We start from the raw sequence: 12,577 nt of genomic DNA, 5'->3' as shown, positions 1-12,577 counted from the left end.
GGACAAATTTAAATATAAGTTAACTTTATGGTCATAACTAATATTATCTTTCTTGCAATAATCTTTGCATCTATACTGATCTTTTTTTTATTTTGGTCTATTACATTGTTCTTTCTTATTATTGTTATAATTATTATTTCACTTATTATTGCTGTTATTGTTTTCATTAGGGTCATTATTATTGTTACTGTTATTATTATAATATCTCTATTATCATTATTATTGTTATAATTAGTATTAGTATTTCTTTGATTATTAAAATGATTATTACTATTATTCTTATTATTATAATTGTTAATGTTATTATCATTGTTTTAAGAGTAATTATTTAAATTAGTCTCTAAATAATTTAAAGGTAGACATTTTAATCTCTAAAAAAATTAAGGACAAAAAACCCAAATGAGCCAAGGGCAGCTCATTTTAACCCAAATCAGCCAATTCAAACTTTGATACCTCAATCCACCAGAACTCATATTTATGTAATTCGAATCAATTGGATTCGAATCATTTTTCCACGTAATTCGAATTGATTCCATTCGAATTACTTGCAAGAACTTTATCAACGTAATTCAAAACAATAAGACTCGAATTATGCACGCAATATTTCTAAGTAATTCGAAACGATAAGCTTCGAATTAGGATAGGGTAGTTCGAATTATATAAATTCGAATTAGTAGGAGAGTTGCACTCGAGGGATTTTCGAATCAAATTGATTCGAATTAGGTGTAGTTGGTGGTTTTGAGTAATTCGAATGGAGTTGATTCGAATTACAATGGTTTCGGCTATATAAGGAGTTCGAACCAAGTTCATTCGAATCACTCTCTCATTCCCATACCCCACCAAATCCCAGAGAAAACGACCAACATTTGGGCCGAGTAAGACCGGAGCGGCATATTCAGGCGATGGGGGACGATCCTGGGAGGCTTTATCGTTTGGATGGAGTTGCTCATATCGCCGGGGTGATCAACGACGAGGTTAGTGGTTTATGATGTTGCGCTGTTGATAGTGTTTTCTGTTAGTGATTCAAGGTAGTGGTTGATGAAAGCGGTTTATGATATTGCCATTTCTCCGTGTCTTATGATAGTGGTTTAGTGATAGTGGTATTTCTTATCGGTTTTTGATAATGGTTTATGTTATTGGTAGTGGTTTAGGATAGTGGTTTAGGAAAGTGGTTTGAGATAGCGGTTTAGGAGAGGGGTTTAGGATAGTGGTTTAGGCAAGTGGTTTTTGTTAATGGTTTTTTATAGCGGTTTATGTTAGTGTTAGCGGTTTACTGGATAGTGGTATGGACAAGTGGTTTTTTTTAATGGTTTTTTATAGTGGTTTACGTCAGTGTTAGCGGTTTACGATAGTGGTGTAGGGAGGTGGTTTTTTTAAATGATTTTTATGTTAGTGGGTTTTGTTATTGGTTTCTGTTAGGGGTATGTAGTAGCTGCTTTTGTTAACGGTTTTACTTGTTAGTGATTGTTGTATTTGTTAATGGTTTTTTCACGTGGTTTGTGTTAGCTGTTTCTGAAGACAATGTTGATAATTCATTTACTATGCGTTAAGTTTTACGATTTTTGTTTCGGTTCTTTATGAAGTAAACTGTATATGTTATTGGTTTTTGGATATGTTCTAATTATGCGTTTTATCTATTGCCCAGCCTCGGCGTTGCATATCCAGCGTTAGGCGGCAGCAGGGGATGCGTCTTGATGAGAGGTACGTTCCGTACTTGCAGATGGCCGGCTTGTACCATCTTGCGAGACTGAACGACAGATGGTTTCAACTAGACGAGCCCCTAGTCAGTGCATTCGTCGAGAGGTGGCGGCCTGAGACGCACACCTTCCACATGCCGTTCGGAGAGTGCACCATCACGCTTCAGGACGTCGCATACCAGCTGGGGTTGCCAGTTGACGGACATTACGTCAGTGGTTGTCTGACAGACTTCCACCTTTACATTGAGGGTGGGAGGCCTGCCTGGCAGTGGTTCCATGAGTTACTTGGTGTTTTACCTCCCGAGAACCAAGTTCAGAAATTCGCAGTGAACTGCACCTGGTTCCAGGAGACATTTGGAGAGTGTCCCGAGGGGGCGGACGAGGAGACAGTTAGGCGCTTTGTCCGTGCCTACATGATGATGTTACTGGGCATGCAGCTGTTTGCCGATAAGTCCGGCAATCGTATACACATCAGATGGCTACCATATGTCGCTCGGCTTGAGGAGATGGGTGGCTACAGTTGGGGGTCGGTGGCACTAGCGTGGTTGTACCGGTGCATGTGCCGGGTCGCCAATAGACATGTCGTGAAGTTAGCTGGGCCTTTACAGTTATTGCAGTCTTGGATCTTCTGGAGGTTTCCTACTTTTAGGCCTACTGGGCATGATGCGTTTAGCTGGCCCCTTGCCTCGAGGTACCGATATTGTTTTGTATTATGTATGCCTGTTGTATATATTTTCGATTATGCAAGCAGTTTCATGCATTGTATAGTGACTCATGATTGCAATAAAATGTTTAACTTCTTACACAGATGGTCTGGTTACAATCCTGGGATTAGCAACAAGGGACCCCGCGTACAGATGGCTCGCCTGAAGATCGACTTGTTACAGCCTCGGGATGTAAGTACGCTGAGCCGATATGTATATCCACCTGTTCTTTCAGTTTATCTTTTGTGTCAGAAGTATAAAATTGCGTTTATTTGGTTTTTTTACAGTTCATATGGATGCCCTATAGCGCACTCGACGTCATCCAGGTTGTCCATCCGGAGGTCTTGGAGCCTCGGCATACGATGTTATGGCGGTGTGTGACGTCCCTGATTTACTTTGCGGTGGTCGAGTGGCATCAGGTTAATAGAGTGTTACCGCAATTTGGTGGCGTTCAGCCCCCACCGCGACCCGCCCTGAACATCGACTTCTTGATGTCGAAGGACGGGAGAGGAGGTGACCGTTGGTTCCCGTCGCACTTACCTGACTGGCATCTTCACTGGCAGGAGCGTGCGGATCACATTTTACAGTTCGACATCGTGCCCGATCCCGGCCCCTCCCATGAGTTCTTGTCATGGTGGCATCAGCACGGAAAGAGGTTCCTTTCACCGGAGATGCTCTTGGGGGATCCGAGAGGTATTCCTATTCCGGAGGAGGCTACGCAGAGGGGTGCAGGCCGAGTTCCAGAGATGGATCGAGTCGATGATGTTCCTGACAGACGTCGTATTGAGAGGAGAGCCCGAGTCGGGACACGTTGTAGCCAGCGTGAGGTAGATTGGTTGGAGCAAGCTATGGATGACGGTGACGACGCAGTTAGGGGTGGCGGGAGACGACGTGGTCGTGGAGGCAGGAGGAGAGGGGCTGCGCCTAGAGAGGCTGCCCATCAGCCTGGGGGGGATGCAACTGGGGGGGTGATGCGGCGGGGGTTGATAGGCCCCATCAGGGGGGTCATGACGGTGAGTGGTATGGTTCTGGTATGGGGGATCCCACGAGCCACGCTGACGCTGGGGGTGTTGGTGGTTCTCTTGGAGATTATTTTGTCGGTGTTCCCAGTGACGATCAGACCCTTCAAGAGAGTACTCCATGGGTGAGTCCGGGCTCCATGTTTCCAGACTTCCTTGCCAGCGATGGCGTTGTTGCCGAGTTCGGTGGACCACATTTCCTTGAGGATATCAGGACCATCATGCAGGAGGATGAGGCTGCACCAGGACGGGTTCACACGTCAGGGCCACAGGCACCGCTAGGTGTAGATCTGAACGAGCCACCCACGATGCCTCCTATGCATACCTTTTCCCTTGGTGGGACACCTGCATCGGCCCAGACTATGGGGTCACATTCAGTTGCCGGCCCATCATCATCCAGACCCGTCCATGTCCCGTCGAGGACCCCGACACAGGCAGCTCCCGATGACGACAGCGACTCAATTGAGGACGAGGAGCCACTTGTACGGCGACCACAGAGGACACGTGTTCCACGCCGTTGCTTCACGGGGTCCCACCTCTTTAGATGACTTAGGGATATTGGTGTATGTCGTGTTGTTATGTTTATCTATTGTACCTTCTTTGTTGGTTATCGTTCATATGTATGGTTTCATTAAGGTATTTGTTCATCAAGCAGTCACCTTATAATTATGTTATGTATTATCAGACATCCCATTACCTTATGAACTTTGTTTTAGAAACTTAAATCCATAACTAGAATGACATTCAACTTTCATAACTTATAAGTTACAACTTAGTTCCATGTAGAACACTGGATGATAACTGAAATTAAATACATGTGGTGATTCTAAAATAAATAAAACAAGACGCAACAACGCTCCTACTCAATCCCAACTGTCCCGGTGTGTCGTCCGGCTTGAGGACAACTCCGACGACTGTGTCCTGGCTGCCTGCAGAGGCCGCATCTCTTTAGCCGGTTTGGATCTGCATCATCCATGTTGGTGCGAATGCGTGTGGACCTTGGACGACCCTCCTTCGCACGCCTCATGTTCGGATCCGGTATAACGGTAGGCCCGACATAGGGTGGCCAGAAACCCTCCGGAATGGGAGGTGTAAATCCCATCTGGTAGACACCGAAAACGGAACTAAGGCGATAGACCTGGTGGACGTAAGGCTGCCAAGTAAGACGTGAATAAGCACAGCATGCTAATGCGTGAGGACACGGGAAATGAAGTGCTTGGAAGTATCTACAATCACATGTCTGAGACCCCAGTGAGACCCTGTAGGTACCAAGTGAGAATGAACCTGTTGGCGTCGTCTCTGCCACGGTGTACTCCGAGTTATCCCTATCATAAACAGTCACCGTGAAGCACCTGGCTGTCTTCAGGTTGGCCTCGATACACTTTACTAGGTATTGACTGAATTGTTGTCCGGTACCCATCTGAGCCTCGGCCTTCCTCCCCTTACGGACAAATAGCTCAGCCAGCCTTCCGTATGTGGCTTTCACTAGCGAGCACACGGGGAGGTTCCTTACCCCCTTAAGGATTGAATTGACACACTCTGATATATTTGTCGTCATGTGCCCGAATCTCCGACCCTCATCACAGTACTGTGTCCACAACGAGTACTCAATTCGGTTCGCCCAGTCACACATTGCCGGATTCTCAGAGCGCAGGATGTCAAACCAGTAGTCAAACTCCACCTCGGTCTTCGCATATGCGGCGTTCACAAGAAGCCTCCGGGCATCTTTGCCCTTGAATGTGAGAGCGAAATTCGCTGCAACGTGTCGAATGGAGAATGCCCGGTATGCAGACGGAGGTAGCCATCCCCCATCAGGTGCCTCAAGTGCTGCCTTGATGCCGTTATGCCTATCTGAAATAACTAACAGACCTGGCTGAGGTGTCACGTGCTGACGGAGGTGGGAGAGAAAGAAGGACCATGACTCAGTATTCTCACCCTCAACTAGTGCGAATGTTACAGGGAGTATGTTGGAATTCCCGTCCTGTGCAATCGCCACAAGCAACGTTCCCCCATACTTGCCATATAGATGGGTGCCATCAATACTCTCCAACGGCTTGCAATGACGAAATGCTTCGATACAAGGGGGAAAAGTCCAGAACATTCTATAAAAATAAGCCTGAGACTCGTCCACCTATCCACCAACTCGAACAGGACAGGTCCTGAGGACTGCTACAGTGCCAGGCATAGTCAACTGAACTCCTAAGACCCACCGAGGGAGCTCGTTGTACGACTCATCCCAGTCCCCGTAGATGATTACGACCGCCTTCTGCTTCGCCATCCACACCCTCCGGTATGTAGGCCTGAAGCCAAAGTGTGCTGCCGTTGCATTTAGAAGCACCTTGATGTTGACGGATGCGTCAGCCCTAACCATTGGCATGATGAATGTCGCTATCACGTGGTAGTCCAAGCTCCTATGGTCGCTGGAGATGGAGGTGGCGAGACAGGTATGCGGCCCGTTGTACCGCTTGACTTCCCAGATGCCCTTGCATTGTCGGAGGCTCAGCCTAATCAACCATGTGCACCCATTTCCAAACTCAGAACACTTTCTCACGTACCGGCGATAGTCAGACTCAACTACCTTGTACTGTACCCCTCGGCGGATGCTGTACCTCTTGACACTCAACAGCGCCTCATCTTTATCCTGGAATTGTTGACCAACCTGGAACTTTGTCATACCGGCAGACCCTTCGGTATCTCTAGCGCCAAATCTAGCTAGCTGCCCAAGATGTTCGTCCTGCCTCATGGCATCCAGATCCAAAGATGAAAAATGGGGTGGGTACTGATTTGTGCCAGAACTAGAACCACCAGTAGGCCTTATCGGATCACTCGCTCCAACATCATCGCCGCTTTCATCAGCGATAATATCCGGCTCGACTTCATCATCATCTGGATCATCACACAATCCCTCGCCAACACCAGCCGGTGGAGGACACTGTACTTCAGTCGGATGATGTTCCTCATATCCAACCTCGTCTCCAACATTGCCGGCGAGATCAACAGCAAACGATGGGGAGGCGGCAGGCTGGACCGCTGCCTCATACACTGGAACGGAGGAAGAAGCAACCGCAGGTCTCGAGCTCGAACCGGCCGCCGTGGCTATAGTGTTGGCATTCCGGTTCGACCCACCAGAGCTAGATACCACGTCGACAAAAAAAGGTTGGGACGAATTTAATTTTCACCCCAGACCTTAGGGACGAAAACAGTACTTAACCCTTTTATCTACTTGTTCAAATCATTAACTAATTTCGATTTATTTATAAATTAACTAAGGTTCAGTTGATCATTATTATTTTTAAATTATCATCTAATAAGGTCATATCATTTTCCTATTACTAAAGAAAAAAATTGGCTACTAAAGAAAAAAATTGGCTAATGTATATCAAACTTAGTTTAATGGACTGTATTATTGGTTCTGATTTTCTGTGGTACGATCATTAAGTAATTTTTGGTTTATTTTTTAGTTTAGTTTCAGTTCATTTCTTGTTTTTGAACTGAGTTTGTGTGTCGTAATCATTAAGTAATTTTGGTTTATTGCTAAGTTAATTAAGGTACATTTTGGTGTTATTTTTCTAATAAATTTTGCACAATTCAAAACTTTTTTTCTTATCTTCTACTGCTTCTTCTTTTTCATCTTTTTTTTCTTCATCTTCTCTTTTTTATTTTATTTTTTTATAATTCTTCTTGTTTCAATAATAATAATAATAATAATAATAATAATAATAATAATAATAATAATAATAGAGGAGGAAGAAAAGAAAAGAGATGATCAAAGAAATTCAAATAAAAAAAGAAACAGGAAGAGAAGATGAATGTGGTGGTATGATAGTGATGACGATGACGATAATGAAAAAAAAATGAAGAAAAAGGATAAAAAGAAGAAAAAGAAGCAAGAGGAGGAAGAAAGGAAGAAGAAGAAGAAAACGAAATCCTATACACATAAATTAAATGACTTAGTTACTTAATTGCGTAAATCGCTTGAATATATAATGAGACTCATAAAATCATAATTATATATGTAAAATCTATTTAAATGAAATAGATATGTAATAAATAATAAATAATCATTCAAATAGTGGGTAAGAAGGCTAAATTTAGTGTCTAAATTGAATGAATGTCATACGAAAAGAATTAAAATTTAATCCATCTTTTTATAATATGGTTTTGAAGGGCAAAACAACGTTGCATTTGCACTCTTTAAACCTCTTTTTTTCATCTATTCTCTTGTTTAATCTAGTTTAGCAAAATCTAAGTTTGACTTTCGAAAACTGATTTTAAATTTGACTTTGAAAGATTAGACTCGATTTATTATTTTTTTTATTAATAATTGAGTCTAATTTTAAAATTTAACGATTCATCAAAAACTCTTAAAAAATTATTATATGCACACATTAAAATTCAGTAAATAAATAAATATATTATTTAATTTATTTTTAATAAAAAAAATTTCTACTAACAACATGATCAAAACTTTTAAGATAATTTAAACTTACAATATAACACACACGTGTCTGTCTTTTCTTTAATAATAGCACTTCTATTTCTCCTGTACTATCTATGAATTGATTTTGCTGATTCTGGGTTAGATCTTGTCCATTTTGGACTACAGCTTAATTCGTGAGCATATACTGAGAAATAACCATTTTTATTTATTTGTTTAAATAAAAAATCATTTTAATCATAGGACTTGCAACTAGCCGTCTATTATCTCAATCGCTCATGTAGTAATGTGTCATTATTTTGTACACACTTCAACACTGTTGTATTGTCATTTAGATTTACTCAATTTTTTGAATTAAGACCAAATCAGTTTAATGTTCAATATTTAGTAAGAAAGTTAATAATACAAGAGAAATAAAATTTTAGTGGAAAAAATTCTTTATTATTCAAGTATTTATTACAAATACGCCTAAACTCAAATTCTCACCCTCTATTTATATTCATCCACTTCTTCAATGAATACTTGGCATTAAATCTAATCAATGGTCCAGATCGAATATCCAGAATTTCCATAACAAATATCTAACCTACTATATTTCCCTAAATATTTTTAGATTATTCTACATCTATTTTTATATTTCTACATATATTTATACTCTTCTAGAATGTTTCATGAACATTTTTAGTCTTCTAGAATCTTTTGGAATCTTTTGAAACGTTTTAGAACATTCCAAAATTACCCAGAATATTTTCAAACACTTTAGAAAAATATATACGCATCGTTAAATCTAACATTCTAAAATTTACCGTAACAAATGACAGACATCAAACAGATTAGAATTGGATAATATTCAGCTACATTATCTTTATCACTTTAAATATTTAATCCCCAAACAAGTTAATGAAATATTAATATCTAAAATACATTTATTATTTCTACACACTAATCTTTTAATTTTTAAAGACTAGATTGCATTGAAATATTTTCTCACTTTTTTTATCCTTTTTTTTATGTATTATAAGTAATTTTCATATTTCCATATTATGCACTTGCTCCACTGTCAAACAAGGAATAAAAGAGAGAGTGAAAGGGGTGATCATAAATGACAAAGAATGCTATTATATACACGATAATAGGAATTCAATTCAAATTAGTCTAAGATCTTTTGTGTGACCCAAAGATAAGAAAAAGGGTCGTCAATAAGACCTATCATATCAACCTGCCAAATCCAAATAAAAACTAGTTTATGCATGGGAAAGGAAAAAAAAAAAATATAATTGGCTGGAAACATACAGAAAATGGAGATTTTTCTATAGGAACTACAAATAAAGTTCTGCAACACTAGATAAAATTCAGTCAAAATTATTAGACAAAAATTTGGAAGTAGGAAGGACTCCAAAAATCCAAAATAGTCATCTGAAAAATTATATATGGGAAAATTTTAACATACCAAATGAGAGATTCTCTATTTGGGAGTAGTGGAATCTGCTCAATTTGCAATGTTAGTAAGGAGGACATTATCCACGCCATCAAAAACTGGTCAAAGGTGTCAAAAATGTAAAAGCAGCTTATCAAACCTAAAATTGCAATGGAATTCTTCAATAACAATCTGCAACACTGATTCACTGAATAACTCTCAATTTAGATAATTAATTGGGTCTCAGCCAAAGACACAATTAGCTAGACATCTTTATCATTACTTGCTTAAAATTGTGGACATGGAGAAGAAGAAAAATAAATGATCAAAATTATCAAAGACCCCTAAACTCACAAGTTAATCCTGAAAGGGATAGAAGAATTAAAAGAAGCATTCAATAAGAGGCGAAGAAGGATTACCATGAAGAAAAGAGAGGATATCCACATTAGTTGGACTCCACCACCGCCAGGATAGATGGACAATGCTAAACACGAAAAATTCAAGGGACAGAAACACGAGCAAAGCTGGCTGCGGGGAGCTGCTACGAGATGCAAACGGAAGATCGGTAGTAGGTTTCTCTCATTTTGTTGGGAATTGTTCAGCGTACAAAGTTAAATTTTGGGTATTGAGGAAGGAATTGAAGTTGCATGGACTATGGACATTAAAAAAATTAGTAGTAGTGCAATGTGACTCCCAAATGGTAATTGGCAAAATTAATGGAAAATGGGATTTGAACAAACATCCAAATGCCCTTTTGAAAAATATTAGTTGCTGAAAAAAGAAAATTTGGGAGGTTCTTTTTGTAAATATATATTGAAAGAAGAATAGATGTGCTGACTTTTTAACTCGAATTAGCTTAGATCTTAAAATAGAATTCATTTAATTTGTAATTAATTTTTTTTAAGCATCTCTTTAGTCCCGTTATAATACAAAAAAAAAAAAAAAGAAAAAAAAAGTAGCTGCTTCGAATTAAATAAGAATTAAAATATCCCAGGAACGTAAAATAAAAGATGCATGTTAGCGTGAAGAGAGAAAATAGTGAAGAGATGAAACTTGTCCTCCATGGATAGTTAAGATGACTATCACGTGCAACATATTATTTTATTTTTATTTTTTATTTTTAAATAAAATTATCACAAGGTATCATCTGATGCCTAAGGTAATCAATTATATTTTTTACATCCAAACAAAAACTAATTTATTTTATTAAATCCTAAAAAGTTATCAAACATGTTTATAACTAATATGGAAGCTCTCAAATCATGTATTTTAATAGGGGATTGATGAAACTCAAGATAGCACAAAAATCAAAATGGCATATGCTCCTATTATACTATGGGGCACTCTACTATACAAATTGAAGTGGTATAAAGAGAGAAAATAAATTCTTTTTATAGTTATTTTTTATTATTTTATTGTTATTCAAAGTGTGGGTCCTATTTTTTTCAATCTCTCTTTCATTCCATAAAAAGAAAAATATGTAAACTTACATTTTTACCATATAATTCACCTTATATTATTAATATATGTATAAAACTATAAATTAAATAACTGTCCAAAACTAGATAGGCATGACAAAAGCTTAATTAAAACAACAACAACATAAGTAGATGCAAGCAGAATCAACAATACAAGCTTAATTGAAGTTTGGTTTGTTCCCGTTTTCCGATCAAGGAAGCTATTGGAAGTGGAATCATCCCACACAAGGATAAATCCTTATAATAATTTCTCATATTCATGCGATTACTTGAAATTGTTCTCGAAATTCAAATTTTTTCATAGTGATCCTCCAGATAAAACTCCAAGCACCATAGTGATCACTGTGTCATTTCTGGTACTGACATGGCTAAAATTTTGCCACACTGGACAATCTCAAAACGACGTTGTTTGGAGATTTCTTTTGCTAATAGAAAGTGTGATCAAATACAAACACACTCGATCATCTTCTTCATTGCCATTTTCCCCTTTTTCTTTCTTTCTTTCTTCATCGATGGAGCTACTCTAGGATTTGGTTTCTTGAACTGCATAGCTTGCGATAACTACAACAACGCTGAAGGACCAAGGGATATCATTTGCTTTCCCTCATTGCCGACCTCGCCCGATGCAGCGACTCCCTCGAGGCCCTCGGCGCCTTCTCCTCCATGTGCAAGCTGTCCCTCATTCCCAACCACAATACCTTCCCTTGCTCCATCAAACCTTGTTCTTCGCTCTTCGACCTTTGCGCTGGAAAACAGACCCATCAATAGGCTTTCATCTTTGGTTTTGAATTGGATCTCTTTGTTTCGTCAATGATGAGCGGATATTTTATACGCTTTTTGGGGTTAATTTCATATAGATTTTAGTATGTTTTAGTTGGTTTTTAGTTTATTTTCATTAGTTTCTAGGCAAAATCTATATTTCTAGACTTTACTATGAGTTTGCGTGTTTTTCTGTAATTTCAGATATTTTCTGGCTGAAATTGAGGGAGCTGAGCAAAAATCTGATTCAGGCTGAAAAAGGACTGCTGATGCTGTTGGATTCTGACCTCCCTGCATTCAAAATGGATTTTCTGGAGCTACAGAACTCCAAATGGTGTGCTTCCAATTGCGTTGGAAAGTAGACATCCAGGGCTTTCCAGCAATATATAATAGTCCATACTTTACTCAAGAATAGATGACATAAACTGGCGTTCAACGCCAGCTCTCTGCCCAATTCTGGCGTCCAGCGCCAGAAACAAGTTGCAAGTTGGAGTTCAACGCCAGAAAAGGATCCAAAGCTGGCGTTGAACGCCCAAAACAGCTCCAGACACGTGAAAGCTTTAGTCTCAGCCCCAGCACACACCAAGTGGGCCCCAGAAGTGGATTTCTGCACTATCTATCATAGTTTACTCATTTTCTGTAAACCTAGGTTACTAGTTAAGTATTTAAACAACTTTTAGAGACTTATTTTGTATCTCATGACATTTTTAGATCTGAACTTTGTACTCTTTGACGGCATGAGTCTCTAAACTCCATTGTTGGGGGTGAGGAGCTCTGCTGTGTCTCGATGAATTAATGCAAGTATTTCTGTTTTCCATTCAAACATGCGTGTTCCTATCTAAGATATCCATTCGCGCCTAATTATGGAGAAGGTGATGATCTGTGACACTCATCACCTTCCTTAATCCATGAACGTGTGTCTGACAATCACCTCCGTTCTACATCAGATTGAATGAATATCTCTTAGATTCCTTAATCAGGATCTCCGTGGTATAAGCTAGATAGATAGCAGCATTCATGAGAATTCGGAAAGTCTAAACCTTGTCTGTGGTATTCCGAGTAGGA

The 12,577-nt window shown here is 39.4% G+C and overlaps 2 protein-coding genes across 2 annotated transcripts; both read right to left on the bottom strand.

The window, feature by feature from the left end:
- Positions 1-4,279: 4,279 nt before the first annotated feature.
- LOC148563426 (uncharacterized) lies at positions 4,280-5,521 on the bottom strand. Its single transcript, XM_088486801.1, has one exon. The coding sequence runs from the start codon at positions 5,519-5,521 to the stop codon at positions 4,280-4,282; it is 1,242 nt and encodes a 413-aa protein (XP_088342927.1).
- Positions 5,522-5,551: 30 nt separating this feature from the next.
- Positions 5,552-11,515, bottom strand: LOC107640192 (uncharacterized). Its single transcript, XM_088486800.1, has 2 exons — positions 11,319-11,515; positions 5,552-6,551 (listed from the first exon to the last, which is right to left on the bottom strand). Exons 1-2 carry the CDS (start codon positions 11,513-11,515, stop codon positions 5,552-5,554), a joined length of 1,197 nt encoding a protein of 398 aa, XP_088342926.1.
- Between the last annotated feature and the right edge of the window lie 1,062 nt (positions 11,516-12,577).

Source organism: Arachis ipaensis, chromosome B5 (assembly GCF_059453495.1).
Source record: "Arachis ipaensis isolate K30076 ecotype BB chromosome B5, ASM5945349v1, whole genome shotgun sequence".
Lineage (NCBI taxonomy): Eukaryota > Viridiplantae > Streptophyta > Magnoliopsida > Fabales > Fabaceae > Arachis > Arachis ipaensis.
Note: the sequence above shows the minus strand (reverse complement) of the source record. Positions and strands in the feature narration are given on the sequence as shown.

Excerpts from the sequence above, each read along its gene's own strand:
- LOC148563426 (XM_088486801.1), bottom strand. The coding sequence starts at position 5,521 with ATGTTCTGGACTTTTCCCCCTTGTATCGAAGCATTTCGTCATTGCAAG.
- LOC107640192 (XM_088486800.1), bottom strand. The coding sequence starts at position 11,515 with ATGGGTCTGTTTTCCAGCGCAAAGGTCGAAGAGCGAAGAACAAGGTTT. Across the intron at positions 6,552-11,318 it reads CTTGGTCCTTCAGCGTTGTT|CTCTGGTGGGTCGAACCGGA; the intron begins GTAGTTATCGCA and ends CGTGGTATCTAG.